The sequence below is a fragment of the Physeter macrocephalus genome, unplaced genomic scaffold, assembly GCF_002837175.3.
Source record: "Physeter macrocephalus isolate SW-GA unplaced genomic scaffold, ASM283717v5 random_244, whole genome shotgun sequence".
NCBI lineage: Eukaryota > Metazoa > Chordata > Mammalia > Artiodactyla > Physeteridae > Physeter > Physeter macrocephalus.
The window spans coordinates 4498-20617 of NW_021145530.1; the positions used below are offsets into that span (position 1 = coordinate 4498).

General features: G+C 47.8%; 1 protein-coding gene across 1 annotated transcript; it reads right to left on the reverse strand.

Moving 5' to 3' along the window:
• Window positions 1-2511: 2511 nt before the first annotated feature.
• Window positions 2512-14647, reverse strand: CRKL (CRK like proto-oncogene, adaptor protein). Its single transcript, XM_028484813.2, has 2 exons — window positions 13876-14647; window positions 2512-3106 (listed from the first exon to the last, which is right to left on the reverse strand). The coding sequence occupies exons 1-2, from the start codon at window positions 14184-14186 to the stop codon at window positions 2527-2529; spliced, it is 891 nt and encodes a 296-aa protein (XP_028340614.1). The 5' UTR covers window positions 14187-14647; the 3' UTR covers window positions 2512-2526.
• Window positions 14648-16120: the final 1473 nt, after the last annotated feature.

Here is a 16120-nt window from a genome sequence, read left to right on the forward strand (position 1 = left end):
AGCTTAGCTCTCTGCTGATATGGTCACAGCTCGAGTCCAAGCTTTTGTCTTTTGCCCAACACACCCAACACTCTCAATGACCTGCAGCTACACAGCGGTGTTCTCTTGTTCCTGCAAGCTCTTCCTTCTGCCAGGAATGCCTCCTCCCACTTCACCCAGCTAACTTCTAGTTAGCTCAGTTCAAAACTCAGTTCAAGGGTCACCTCCTGCAGGAAGCCTCCCAGACCAACACCCACCCACATTCCCATCTCCTACCTCCATCTCTGCTCCCACCTATTCTGTGCTATCAGATCACTTACCACACTGCTGGTTTCTGCCTCTAATCTTTCATTAGGTGGCAAGCTCTTTGGTGGCAGGATCCTACAAGGCACCCCTCACAGGTTGGATGCATGAATGGATGATTAACAAACATACATCAACTCTCAGAGCCAGAGTGCCTTTTAGGCTGAGAGAATTTGAGAAACGTGCCCAAGATCACACCAGGAACAGCTGGGACTCGAATGCGGGCCGCTGTGTCAGAAGACACAACTTGGACTGCAGGTTATTTTCTAATGACCACAGCACCCTTGCTCCAAACATTATCTTCTGCCAATGATCTATCTTTGAAAAGGCCTTCACCACTCCCCACCACCTGAGAACACCCCTGCTTCCCAGGAGCCCTTCCAGCCCTGCTCCACCAAGGGCGTGGGAGGCTCCCCTTTCAAACCAAATCCCAAGGATCAACTCACTTCCTGAAAAGAGGTGAGCAAGAGAGCAAAGTGTCTAAACAAAGACCTCTCTTCACGTGCAGGAATGTTCTTTCAAAACTCAAGTTTTATGAAAAAACCTTGTGAACTAACTCAGGAAGTAAAGTTCACCTGAACCATCCTCACTTTGTAACACCATCTCAAGGGGAATAATGAAGCTTCAATTACTGGTACATTTTGTCCTACTTGTCTCACCTTTCTTATTTTAATTTTAATACTTTTCCTGGTAACCTAATTGCAACAGTCCCAAGAGGGGACTGTTTTTAACAAGATCCAAGAGGCATCAGTTTTAGAAGATAACATAATTCACAGAAATACTTATTTATGGCATAGCTGAAAGTCTCATTTAAACACACAGCACAGGAAATACCATGAAGTGGAATTTGGCAAAGGTCTATTTCTTGGGTCCACTAACACTCTAATCACCTAAGGCAGCCTTTCACGAGGCTGACACAGCTGGGCTGGTGTCAGGGTGGGGAGACCCGTCTCCGGGGCCTGAGGCTAGAAGAGCAGTGTTAAAGGCCGAGAAGATGGGTTATCTTCAAGTATGCTTCACGAACCAGGCTCCTTCTCCTCACGCCGGCCTCACTAAGGCACCCACCTATGTATCCACTCCCCAAGCTCTGAGTGATCCCCTGTACAACCCCCCGTGCACACTCCAAAGAACACGCATGGGAGACAGGGGTTTCTAAACCACACATCTTAGAGCCAGAAGTCAACACACAGGCGTCCTAAAGGGAGTGGGGCTTTAAATCCTGGCTTAGGTAAGAACCCACTTCCTAACTTCCTTTACGGGGCCTGAAATTCTGACTGGGAGCCTGGACCCCCAGGATCTCATCCTGGTGTGCCAACCATCAGCTGCATAACACAACTCTAAATCCTAGCTCCCCACTCCCATGAGGAGACCAGAGATGTGGAAGTGCTCCCAGAGCCTGAAACCACTAAGCAAACTGGAAGGTATTTAGAGCCCAGAACACCCCAAGTTATTTTAGGGTGCTGAGGTGTATACCGTGCAGGGGCAGGTCTGTGTGGGGATAAGAAGGCCAGCAGGCCTACTCAGCCAGGCCTCCATCTCTGGAGGGAGCCTCTTCTGGTTCCCTTCCTGTTCTTCCACTGCGAAGTATAAAAGCACCAGGTCCTCCCCAGCCCCGGTCCCCGCCTCAGATGCTCTTTCCTTAGAGCCAACATGAGAGGGAGAAGTAACCTCAGACTCTGAACCAAACCTCCAGGTGTAGTTCACTTGGGTATTACTCTTGGTCCAAAAAAACCTGAGGATAACCAGTGAAAAAAAAAAAAACACAAAAATCACAGCTCCCTTTGAATCTGAGGGCAGGCTGCTCTGAAGCAACAGGCCCCATGACTTCATCCTCCTGCCATGCACCTGGGCTGCCTCCCGGCTCTGCCCTACTGTGACCTTGGGGTGAACACACATGGAACAGGCAATAACTTAATCTCAGTTTCTCTAACACACATGTGATGTAATGATACTAAGGAAGAGTATAAAACCATACTCATATTATAATGATATTTACATTGCAGTGTGCGATTCACAAACCATTTTCATAAGTTACCAATAAACGAAAGAGCTGGGAACTGTGGTACCAAATCCCATATTCTCATACAATAATATTTAGGGCCCACCTCACTTATGTAATTTATATAAATTTATACACCGGTAAAAAAATAACACACAAAAATATATGGGACCATTCTTCTAAAAATATGCATTTTTAGGGAATTCCCTGGCAGTCCAGTGGTTAGGACTCCATGCTTCCACTGCCTACGGCATGGGTTCAATTCCTGGTCGGGGAACTGAGATCCCCGCAAGCCATGGCCAAAGAGAACGAAAACTGAGTGTCAAAGGACCCAAAGAACCAGCCTTAGTAGATTTTACCTCTAATGCCAGGGCGGTCTTGTCATAAGCACAGGGCACTCTTTTCTGAATTGCTTTTGCAAAGACAGGTCCATTCTGTGTGGATGGCAAAGGGCTGACCGCTGCCCCAGGAGTGCTGGAAACTGCAGGCAGAGGAGCCGTGGTCTGAGGCTGAGCATACGCGTGAGCAGGTTCTGGGATCCCGTAACTGTTGGAATTCCTATTCCCATGCTTTCCGTGTGGCGAGGACCTCACAAGCTTTTCCACATAAGGGACGGGAATCATCCCTACCCGGCCGTCCTTGTTCCGGGCACTCCACCACTGTTCTTCCGGCTTCTCTATTATCACCAGGATCTCACCCTTTTTAAAGGGCAGGTCTTCGGCATCATTCCCAGGAAAATCATAGAGAGTTCGTACATATTCCAGATTTTCTTCTGCTGTAGGCAGGCTGGGTGCTGATACAGATCCCATTGGTGGGCTCGGATACCTTCAGAGAGAGAGAAAATTAAGAGAAAAATCTTACTCTATACCAGTGTTTGTCAGTTTTAAAATAAACCAATTAACCCAATAACAAATTATTTCCCTCTCCATATTCTCAGTCATTAAGAAGGTCCTGTCACACTGTTTTACCCTCTGTAGTTTGTAATGCAATCGAAGTTAATATCCTGAATATTAACGTTAGGTGCATAGCACCCCTCCCACATATCTCTGTTTCATAGGAAGCTTTTGTTTACACATACAGATACCTGGTCTGAATTTTTAAAATTATTTTTAAATCCCCAGTAAGTTCAGCTGCCTCCTTCCTTAGGCCCATCACAACCACCCACACACTCTTCCTTCTGGTCCTAATCTAGGGCGTGCACCCTGCACACTTCCCCGGGCACCCAGAGAGATGACAAAGGCCTCTGTGCCCCTCAAAATATAAAAACCAGAAAAGGGAGTATATACTTGCATTATAATTAAAAAGAAAAAAAAAACCCATACTGCATCTTGTACAGGAATCATCATCTGAGCCTCAAAATGAAAACGTGAAAATTTTCATGGAAAAGCTCAGGCGCAAGAGCTCTCACCTACGCATGACACCCCCGGCCACCCACTCTTGGAGCTCCCCTGTGAGTCTGCCCCGCACACCTGGAACCACCTAGAGTCGGTTAGAAAAGCACTGTCCCGGGCTTCCCTGGTGGCACAGTGGTTAAGAATCCACCTGCCAATGCAGGAGACACAGGTTCGAGCCCTGGTCCAGGAAGATCCCACGTGCTGTGGAGCAACTAAGCCCACGTGCCACAACTACTGAGCCTGCGCGCCTAGAGCCTGCGCTCCGCGAAGCCACCGCAACAAGAAGCCTGTGCACCGCAACGAAGAGTAGCCCCGCTCGCTGCTACTAGAGATAGCCCATGTGCACAGCAACAAAGACCCGACACAGCCAAAAATAAATAAATATATTTTTTTTTAAAGAAAGGAAAGAAAAAGAAAAGCACTGTCCCTTCTCTTCAGCAACACCCCATCTGGAATGCCCCTTCTGCAAGAGAAGTACAGAGGTCTCTCTTCACCTAAGAAGTGTTCTGGAAAGTTGCGAATACATGAAGTTTTGGGAAAACCTGTTTTGCTGTTAGCATTTCCTCCCCTTAACTTTTTTGAAGCACAGAATCTACACCAGAGTACCTTCACCCAGAGTCTCCACCTCTTTAGGGGGTGACACCTGCAGAGTCATCACCAAGGCTGGTTCTGGAGCAGCCCGAAGGAGAACCCTGGGATAGGTAGGGCCTATGCCTGCCTAACCACTGACTACAGTTGTTTTGTCTTCCAGTAGATTATGGCCATTCCCTCTTTTTCCCCCAATTAATGACCTAAAAAGTTGTTTCACATAACAACATGATCTCCTAAGTTGAAGCACTTTAATTTAAAAAAAAGTTTCTTTTTAAAAAAGTGTTACCATGTTACAACATTCAGCAAAAAAAAGGAAAACAAAAGAGAAAAAAATCCCACAGTTCCTGCCCTAAGGTAGCTACCTTTCCCTCCCTCCCATCTGCCCACTTTACCGCTTTCTTTTTTTTTTTAACATCTTTATTGGAGTACAATTGCTTTACAATGGTGTGTTAGTTTCTGCTTTATAACAAAGTGAATCAGTTATACATATGTTCCCATATCTCTTCCCTCTTGCATCTCCCTCCCTCCCACCCCTCTAGGTGGTCACAAAGCACTGAGCTGATCTCCCTGTGCTATGCGGCTGCTTCCCGCTAGCTATCTATTTTACGTTTGGTAGTGTATATATGTCCATGCCACTCTCTCACTTTGTCCCAGCTTACCCTTCCCTCTCCCCATATTCTCAAGTCCATGCTCTAGTAGGTCTGTGTCTTTATTCCCATCTTACCCCTAGGTACTTCATGACCTTTTTTTTTTTCCCTTGGATTCCATATATATGTGTTAGCATACGGTATTTGTCTTTCTCTTTCTGACTTACTTCACTCTGTATGACAGACTCTAGGTCCATCCACCTCACTACAAGTAACTCAATTTCGTTTTTTTTATGGCTGAGTAATATTCCATTGTATATATGTGCCACATCTTCTTTATCCATTCACCTGTTGATGGACACTTAGGTTGCTTCCATGTATGGCTTTCTTTCTTAAGAGTCCCACGTACAGGACTTCCCTGGTGGCACAGTGGTTAAGAATCTGACTGCCAATGCAGGGGACACGGGTTCGAGCCCTGGTCCAGGAAGATCCCACATGCCATGAAGCAACTAAGCCCGTGAGCCACAACTACTGAGCCCGTGTGCCACAACTACTGAAGTCTGCGCCTAGAGCCTGTGCTCTGCAACAAGAGAAGCCACCGCAATGAGAATCCCGCTTGCCGCAACTTGAGAAAGCCCGCGCGCAGCAACGAAGACCCAATGCAGCAATCAATCAATCAATCAATAAATGTCCCATGTACGCATGCCAGGGGCAGTTTTTCTGCGTTTCCTCACTATACTGCTCTTGCTTCATTCGGTGAGCCTGCTGCAAACAAGCATCCCTGTGTTTCTGAATGGTTCTTCTTTCTCTCTATCACCATCTTCACATACTCTTTTGAATTTAATTTCCCTGCACTGTATTTCTTGTAAAGCCTAGATTCCTGGATTAAAGAACAAGAACATTTTCACGGCCCTCGGTACATTTTGCCACACTACTCTCCAAAAGTCTGTCTTTGTAATTTGGCAAAACTTACATCTTTTAAATGTAAATGACTAGCTTCACAGTAGTCAGGATACCTTGGTGGTTGGAAGAGTGATTTAAAACCTCAAAGGCCGGGCTTCCCTGGTGGCGCAGTGGTTGAGAGTCCGCCTGCCGATGCAGGGGACACGGGTTTGTGCCCTGGGAGGATCCCACATGCCGCGGAGCGGCTGGGCCTGTGCGTCCGGAGCCTGTGCTCCACAACGGGAGAGGCCACGGCGGTGAGAGGCCCGCATACCATAAAAAAATAAAAAAAAAATAAAATAAAACCTCAAAGGCCTTATTACTTATTAACAACCTGACAACAAAGGGGCAAACTACTTACTATCAGTATATCTAAAAGAGTGAGCAGGAACAGCAAAACAAAGAAAAGGCTGACACTTATACCTCCATTGGGGACTGCCTGCAGTCTTGGCAGACAGTAAATTATTGAATCCCCACAGCAATATTGGGAGGTACAATGCTTTCCACTTGGATTTGCACATGGCAGTGTCCTCACTCACAGCCTCTCAGCTCGTTAGCCGCAGGGACAACCCGTGGGTCTCTCAGGTGTCTGAGAATTAATGCTGTGTGTGAAACACCCACAACAGTTCCTGACTGGCACTAAGCACCCCATCAGCTCCTCACCCCCCACCCCTGAAAGTACACCCCTGATCCTAATTCAGGGCCACTGAGATTCTGTGAGAGTTTGGGTCACACTATACAAATCTCAGATACTTCACCAAGAGCACACTTGGTTCCACTGCAGACACCTCCAAGGGTTATTTTACTGTTTATACAGTTAAAAGTTAAAAGCAGTTCCACAGACCGTGAGAACACTAGTACAACTTCAGTAGGGATTAACACTAATGACATCCATTTACCCAGGTACCCACTGGCCTTATTATGTACTAAGAACCTGGGGGACAAACAATGAATTAAAACCAAGTTCCTGCTCTCAAAAGACTGCAAACTTAGTAGCAACAGAGACTGGAAGGCAAATGAGAGCACCAAGTGTCATTCATGTGTCCCACAGAAGCTGACGGGGTCAAGTTCTGCTAAGGGTCAGAACAGGCAAGGGGATGGTGCAGAAAAAGCCAAAGACTACCCCCCTTTAAAGCTGAAAGATTTCACAGAAGACAGGCTTACACATTCTGATTCTACATCAGAAGACTTAGAGGCCTAAGGGTTCAAACGCTCCCTTCCCAGCTTCCCCACAGCTCGCGGGGCTGTCTGGTTCCCACAAAGAAGGCCAGGAGAGGGCTGGCCGGCACACATTTGAGGCTTGCTGGCTACACATGGCCTTTGTCAGATAGTCTTCTTTTCATATAACCCTTAAAAAAGTAATGACCATTCTCGGCTCCAGTACCCTCTACAAAAACTATCTGTAAGTCTGGCCAAGGGGTCCACAAATTATGGCCTGCAGGCCACCGGCCCACCAGCTGGTTTTACAAATAAGGTTTGAGTAGAACCCAGACAGGCCCGCGTGCTCATGGGCTGCCTGTGGCTGCTTCCGCAGTAAGAGGGCAGAGCTGAGTGGCTGGGATGGGGACAACAGGGCCCACAAAGCTTAAAGTGCTGACCAGCTAGCCCTTCACCGTGAGCTCACTGAGGCCTGGAATAGTCAGCCAAGGTGGAGCTGGGGAGGGTGCTCGTGCAGACCTGACAAGAGGGAGGACAGCTTACACTTTCTCCACCACTTCACTGCTACAGTGATCTGGGGCTCGCTTCCTGATTCGGCACATGCACAGACATCCCTAAATATGACAGGAAATCAACCTCCCAGCCACAGCCCTGACAAATTCAAAGCCCTCCACTCCCCATTTTCTCAAACTCGTGTATCAAAATCCCCTGCAAATTATTTGTCCCACTGCAGAGATGAAAGCATGTTGATGCCAGGTCAGAAATACTTAACATATTAGACCCCACTGCTCAAAGAAATAGGAAACATAAAACTGGAACAACTCATTGTTTCTCAATTGTTTCGCAATTTGTTCCTTCATCAGGACTGTAAATAGCATCCAGCACACACAGTTTCCCAAGCCCATCAAGCACACCAGACCCATGCTTCTTCTTCTCCCTCGCCCTCTCTCGCCAGCTCTGGAAGAGAAGACGCTCCTCATCGAATGACAATGAATCTCCCTCCTCCTTTGGTTAAAAGCATCTCAGCTGCGTGTATAAATCACAGATAAAACATTTTCTTTAAACCTCAGCTTTAATGCCTTCTATGCTTACGATCACCTTATTCCTGTTAAGGAAGCAATACAATCAACTTCTGGCAGGAGAGAGTTTCAAAGGTCCTGTTCTAGTTTTTAAAGGGGATAACATGGATATGGAAGATTTTCCTTATTATATACATGTATACACATACTCTTGTGTATGTATGAAAGATTTCACAATAAAAAGTTGGAAAGCAAAACAGATGGTAAAAGAATCAATTCCAAGAAGACTGGCTAAGTACCTGTCTGCTCAAAGTGCTTCCGGCGCTTCTTACCCCTCGGTGGCCCTGAGCACGGAGGACTCTCCCTCCATCCCTGGCTTCGCACCTTCACCAATGGCTCTCCGTTGGCGGCGCCTGCCTCTGCACCTCCATCCACAGCTTCTCTGCCTCTGCTCATTCTGCGGATTCCACCAAAGCTTAGACCTAAATCTGTATATTTGGCCCCCAACCCTCTTCTCGTCAACAAACCCATCAGATTGCTGAAGCCCGCCTGGCTTCCCTGTTGAAAACCATCGACCCCCTCCCCCCACCCCTCCTCTCCACTCTCTCAGAGGCACCATTCAATCATCCCTGAAGCCACAGCTCTCTACTCACCTACAGGCAACTGCCCAGCGACGGCTGTCGTCGGCTTCCACCTTATATTCCCAACACACCAGATCTCAGTTCAGCTTCTCACAATCCCTTCCCCTGTAACAGCCCTTAACCCCACACTCCAGACTCTCACCACCCCGCCCACACCAGTTTCTAAAATATAAAACTGACCATGACAGTTCTCTTCTTAAAAACTTTAGAGGGCTCCCACTGCTAAACTCATATACAAAGCACAGAGGCCCTTCACAGTTCAGCATTCTTAACTTCCTAGCTCGCAGCACCTCACTCACACGAACCACACCTGTGCCTTTCCCAGCACCTCTTCTACCTCATACACTTGTTCTCATCCTTCAAGATCCAGTTCATGTGAAGTCAGAAAGAAAGAGAAAAACAAACACCGTATGCTAACACATATACATGGAATCTAAAAAAAAAAAAAGGTTCTAATGAACCTAGGGGCAGAACAGGAATAAAGATGCAGATGTACAAAATGGACTTGAGGACATGGGGAGGGTGAAGGGTAAGCTGGGATGAAGTGAGAGAGTAGCACTGACATATATACACTACCAAATGTAAAACAGATAGCTAGTGGGAAGCAGCCGTATAGCACAGGGAGATCAGCTTGATGCTTTGTGACCACCTAGAGTGGTGGGATAGGGAGGGAAGGAGGGAGACACAAGAGGGAGGGGATATGGGGATATATGTATACATACAGCTGATTAACTGTTATACAGTAGAAACTAACACAACATTGTAAAGCAATTATACTCCAATAAAGATGTTAAAAAAAAAAAAAGAACCAGTTCATAGAGTACCTTCCCTTTCAGGCCCTGCCTGACCCTTTAGTTGACCATCCTTGCTTTTAAGCTCCCATGGTATTCTATTTTCATTTGTTCAATATACTGAGCTTCTCAAAAGCTAGGGCCGTGGTTTACTTCCATTATATGACCTGAGTCTAGCATTGGGCTTTGGGATACAGTAGGCCTCAATATATTGAAATTCCTGCTAAAATTAAAATGCCCAAGACACAGGGAAGCATTTCCCCTAAGCCTGTGTTAAATCTGTTCCACAGACAAGGAGATCTCGTGTGCCACCTGGTTTGCTGTCCAAGCCTCTTCGCCTCACCACCGCAGAACTCACACTCGGCTGTCGTTCCTGACTAGCTGCACATGCCCGATGGTCCCACCTTACTCCTTGTGATCTTAACTCCGACTCCAGGATAATCACCACTGCCCCCTTTCACTTATCAGAAAGAACTAAAATATTTTAGCCTGAAGGAACCTTAGCACCTTAGAACCTAGTCCAACTGTTCAGATCAAGAACAGAATCATTAGATAAAAAGTTCTCTGAATTTGAGTGTTAAACAAGAGAAAGGTCACAAAGCAAATGGCTATCAGCACTTTACGTGCCATGGGAACACAATTCTCACCTGGGCAAGACTCCATTCCCAGCGTAATGACGTTTATGGATCCCATCTAAATTGAACTTAAGTGATTTAAACTACTGGTAAGAAGAAACTCAAAGGTTTATCCACAGTGTCCAATTCTATGCTAATCAAAATCACTGTTAATCCTTCTCCCCTACTCCTAATTACAAAAGTCCAAAAGTTCCCTTAAATATTCAGACAGGGGCCATGGGGGGAGGCATGGCCATGCTACCTGGGGTACCCTCCGGTCCCCCACGGTGTGGCCTCTGTGGCACACGTGTGAGGGTCCCCTTGGGATGCTCAGGTTAGGCTGTGCATCCTTTCTCCACCCTCCCACAGCTACTGTCTGTATTAGATGACATGAACTTGGCCTTTTAAATAAAGTCTCAGTAACCAGGAAGCTCCTCAAGAGCATGACAGGGACTGCTGAGTCAACGTTATTTCCATATTTCCAGCACATGCAATGAGCAATGTTTGCTGAGTAAAAAACAGGGTTTTCTCTATGGGTCAACTTGCCTCAGTTTTTCAACTTTTACTTCTCATGATTTTTCTCCCAGCCATCTTATAGCTACATAAGCTAGAACTGGAAAATTTTATAAGCAAAGCAAGCTACGCAAAACACACTTTCAATTTTCTAAACCGTAGGAAAATGTATTTCACAGCTAAACTAAATCCACTCAGAAACGTGAAACACTCTGTTGTTAAACTGGAAATAGCCTCTATTAAAACAGAAACAAAAAAAGCAGTAGCGCCTACCTGAATGCTATAACCTAATAAACAGAATCTTAAAAGTGTTTATACTCAAATAAAATGGAGGTGAAAACCACAAGGTTTCTGTTTATCAAATGATTTTTAATATAAAAATTACACCCATATGCAGAAAAAGAATCCTTTAGGGTCATTCAAAAATCAAGAGCCACTGACATACCTTTCGTGCTTAAATTTAAAATCTAAGACAGAAATGAATACCACAGACAAACTCAAAAGACAATAAGATAACCCAGAGAACAGACAGCTACAAATATACCAAGTCATCTTTGTCTCTTCCTTTCTCTTCCCCATCATCCCCCCTCCCACCAGCAACTTATTTTCAAACCACAGCCATCACTCAGTCTATGTAATGTCTCTATGATGGAGAGATGGGCGACTCATCAGTTACCATCATTCTGACCTGGATTGCAGTAACAGCCTAAGGTCACTTCCCGGCTTCAAACCCCTTCCATGGCAGCCAATTTCCTGCCTTTGACCATTACCTGTCCAAACTCTTCTAGATCTGCATCTCAGAGCCACACTCACATCACATTGCTGTCTTTCCCAACCCAGAACTTTGCATAAGCTCTCCTCCTCCTCGCCCAAGCCTTGCTCCTCCTCCCTTCTGCAGTTTCACGCTTTCTCTGACCTCACCACCTCAGGTAAGTCCCTTCTACTAGATCCTCTCAGCCTAGATTGATTTCCTTCATAGCACTCACAAATCTTGTAGTATTTTATTTTTCTACTTTTCCGTCTGTCTCCTCCACTAAAATCTAAGTTCCATGACAGAGAAAGCATGTTTGTCACCCCTCTTTCCCAGTACCTATCACTGGAACATAATTCTCCTGTAATATTTGAATAAAAATTAAAAGTCAAGGAATATTCCAATAAAAAAGATCAGACTAGCACAAAACAAGCACCAGTCCTTAAATTCTGAGGAAGTCTACAGTTGTGACCTTTCACTAAGCAAAACAGACCCCCAAAAAGAACTATTAGCCAAGGGGCATGAAACTCTGGCTTCAGGAGCTCAGTTCTGAGGCCTAAAAAAGCTAAACCACTTTATTTATCCTGTCTGGGGTGTGAAAATGCATCGCCCTGATTTCTGCATTTGGCCAAGGCGTGCCTGGCGTAGTCTCCTACAGTAGGTAACACATCAACCAAATCCTCAGGAGAGGCAATCCAGATTGAGTGTGACAAAGTAAATCCAGCCAGGATCTGATTCAACCAGCACTGTGACAGCCCTTGGAGACAGCAGGGAAAAGGAAAAACTAAACTACAGCAAAATGCCTGGGACAGAGGGCACAGAGTAGAAACAATCAAGGCGGAACTCGAGGGGGTCAGGTAAAGGCCCCAGCACCACAGGGAGGATTTCCGCAGGTGAGGAACCGGTGGAGGGAGGCGCTCCACGGAGGGCCGGCAGTCTAACGAAGGCCCGCAGGTGTGCGTGGGTGTGCAGGGCTGGCTCCCGGGAAGGAGGATGAGAGGGGTGAGGGCAGGCACCACACTCACCGAGTTACAAGGGCACCTGGGAAGACGCCTGAAGGGGAAGTTTGGGGTCGTTTATGCGGGAAGCCACTGCGGCACAATCCTTTTTCTCCACCCAGAAGGGGATCTAGTTATTCACTCACAGCTGCATTATAGTACCTGTCACCTCAAAGTAAGCACAACACCTGGCACACAGCATGGCATGCTAAATGCCTGAAATTAATGATATAATTCACCTCCGCAAGCTAGGAAAGTAATTTACTTAAACGTATTTAATATCTCATTACTGTGGGTTCTAAGAGTCTCTCCAACCCCTTATATTGGAATTACATGTGCTGAAAGTTGACTCCAGTCACCAGTATCTTCGGGGATCTGGAGGTTTCACCAGTCAGATTATTTTTGGTGTCTAGGTCTTTGTTATACACTACCTGATTTATAATCCTTTCTCACAAGTTTTTAAAAGTCCATTTAGTTCTGCAGTTAACCTCAAAGCCATTCCACTGTCACGCTGTTCCTTCTCTCTCTCTATTCCACAGAAGCAACGCTGAGGCGTCCAGTGGGTGCTCCTTAATTAATATAATAGCTTTTAGTGTTTAGAGCTCAGAGTAGCATCCTGTCAGAGAATCTGTAAAGTCAGAAACATCTCATCCTGAAAAATCTGTCCTTTTTAAACAAATGTTTAAGAAATTAACTGGGCAGTGAAATACCTTTTACTTTTAAAATTGTAGGCAATCTCTTCAACTCAAATTTGGCGTAATTTAAATAAAAGAAACCTCTAGCAAAATATTAAGGCAAATAATCAAATGAAAAGAGGATGCCTAATGATCGGTGTCACTCTGGGTTAACTTTAAAATAGATACTAAGTCATTAAACTTAACACAAAAAGTACATCTGAAATTCAAGTAAGATAGAATTAAGATGAGTGTCATTCAAAAAATTCTCTTAGTAACATTCTAGCCTCATTCCTCCTTGGAATTTAACCAAATGGATTTCCAGTCTATGGACGGTCCAGCTTGGGGGGAAACTGTTAAAAAAAAAGTCTTCGTTGAAGTCAACGCACCTTCTTTTACAATTTTTGTAATTAATGTATTATAAAATAGATGCCTAGGTTATTTCAAACTTGGCACCAGGGTATCAATATACAGTTCTGATATTTCACAGCTAAAGGTATTTGTTTCTAAACGTTAAAGCATTTTCATCTGCCCAGTGTTCCAAAAGCTGCAGTCCAGGAGGTCTTAACCTGGAGTTCAAAAACCCTGAAAGGTGTGCAAACTTGTGTGTGCTTGCGGGGTGTGGGGGAGGGTAGGCTAGCTTCAGAGTCTCAATCCGTGGCCCAAAAACGGTTTCAAAAACAACAACAAAACTCTGCTTTAGCAGGGTAATTAAACCAAGAACGTAACGAAAGGCAAAAAGCGTCCATTTTCAACTAGGCACCCGCAACTCAACACATTTAAGACGCACCCCTTCATCAACAATGACCCAAATCCTGACAATGCCTTCGGTTCGGAATGCCCTCCGGAAAGTAACCCGGTTCCGAAAGGGGGGGCCACGGGTCCAGCCCCGACCCCCGCCCGCACACGCCCTCCGCGCACCTGGGCGCCGGCTCGATGAGCGTGGTGGTGTCCAGGTAGTGGATCTTGTAGAACTCCAGCAGGGCCGGCAGGTGGTCGAACTCCTGGTCCCCGATCTTGAAGCGGCGGTTGGGCAGCGAGTTGATGATGTAGTGAGACACCCGCGAGTTCTCGGATACGGACAGTACGTAGTCCCCGGGGCAGGTGGACGAATCGCGGACCAGGAACACGCCGTGGCGCTGGCCCTGGAGCCGGGTCTGTGCCTCCTGGCGAGACACGGGCCCCATGTACCAGGCCGAGCGGTCCGAAGAGTCGAACCTGGCGGAGGACATGGCGGGCCGGGCGCTGGACCGGGCGGGCCGGGGCTGCTGTGCCTGCGCTGGACGCTCCGCCCGAATCGTCTGCGTGCCGGGCAGGGCCTCTGACTCACCGCGCGCCTACTGGGCCGAGTCGGCACCTTCCTCGCGGCCGCGGGCCCGCAGCATCCTCCGCACAGCCCGCCTGCTCCGGGGCCGCCTCACGGACCGAGCCGGCTCGGGGGTGCGGGCCCAGCCGGGTCGCGGCGGCGAAGCCAAGCGCGGCAGAAGCCACCCGGGACCCTCCGGTCACTCCTGGCCCGGCGCGCGCCGGCCCCGCGCCCCCGCCTCTCCGCACCGAGCCCCGCGGCCAAGCCAAGCACCGGACCCCCGGGAGCGCTGCGCCGCCAGGTCCGCTTCGCCCAGCCCGCTCCCAAGAGCCACAGCAACAAAATGGCGGACGCGGGAGAAGCGGCCAGCCACCTCCCCCTCCGCTCAGCGCCCTCCGTCTGCGCACGCGCGGGTGCCGGCTCCCAGCGGCCGCTGGGGCCTCCCGGTGACGTCACGCGGTGCGGCCAATCGGGAGCTCGGGCATGCGGGACGGGCGTGCGCCACTCGTGCGCGCCCCCGCGCGCCCTCCCAGGCAGCTGGGGGCGCTGCCTGGAAGCAGCTGGGGCTGGGAGCGCGCGGCGCTTCCAGAACCCGTTCTGGGAACAAAGCGGGAAGTGCAGGCTGGGTCCGGCCGGGGACGCGGCAACTAGGTGAGCTGACGGGTGCGATGGGCCCCGCGGGGCCGGGGTGACCGCAGCAGGACGGCCAGGTTAAGGGGTCGCGGAGCCGACCGTTGCTCACGCTCAGGTGGTGCCGGGCAGGTGCGAACGCTGTCGGGCGTAGCCCCCCTGGGACCCCGGCCCCCGGCCGCCCCCACCCGCACTGGACAGTTTAAGGGAGCAAGGGTCTGTTCTGCCTCGCCTCGTTCAGCTCTGGGCCTGGCGCACCGTCCCACCCTGAGCTGATACTCAAATCTTGGTGGAATGAATGACTGTTGAGGTAAACCTGCAGCCAGGAACCGGACAGAGGAAAGGGAGACGCTGGCAGTACGAGCCCATTCTTAGACCCCTGCTCATCAGACTCTCATTGTGGCCCTTCGCACCCCGGGGTTGAGCCTGTCCTACATTGTAAGGTGATGGGTGATGTCTGTTCCGGGGTAAACTCCGGGGGAAGTGTCACGGTCTAGTGCCTTTTGTGACTCAGCAAAGCAGGTTTTCAGCTTCCACCCCAAAGTTTCGTGTTGTATTAGTTTCGAGCACAATTTGAATAGCTCAGAATTTGGAGGTGAAGGCTTGGATTGCAATCCTAGCTCAACTGACTAGCTGACTGAATCGTTCCATGTCTTATATATACATTTTTCATTTTCTAATGTATTTCATTTATCTTCCAGTTTTATAGAGATATAATTGACATACAGCACTGTTTATGGTGTACAGCATAATGATTTGATTTTTGTACATCATAAGATAATTATAACAAGTTTACATATAGATACAAAATTAAGAGATAGAAAAAATATTTAGTGAGCATCTCATAGATCCAAAATTAAACCTCAGAGAGGTTAAGTGGCTCGCTTACATAAGTTATTGTAAGTTACATAATTTGCAAGAGGCACAGCTGGCACTTTTTAAAAATTTTATTTATTTATTTTTGGCTGTGTTGGGTCTTTGTTGCTGTGCGCGGGCTTTCTCTAGTTGCAGAGAGCTGGGCTACTCTTTGTTGTGGTGCGCGGGCTTCTCATTGTGGTGGCTTCTCTTGTGGAGCAGGGGCTCTAGGCCTGCGGGCTTCAGTAGTTGTGGCATGCAAGCTCAGTAGTGTGGCTTGCGGGCTCTAGAGCGCAGGCTCTGTAGTTGTGGTGCACGGGCTTCGTTGCTCCACAGCATGTTGGATCTTCCCTGACCAGGGCTCGAACCCATGTC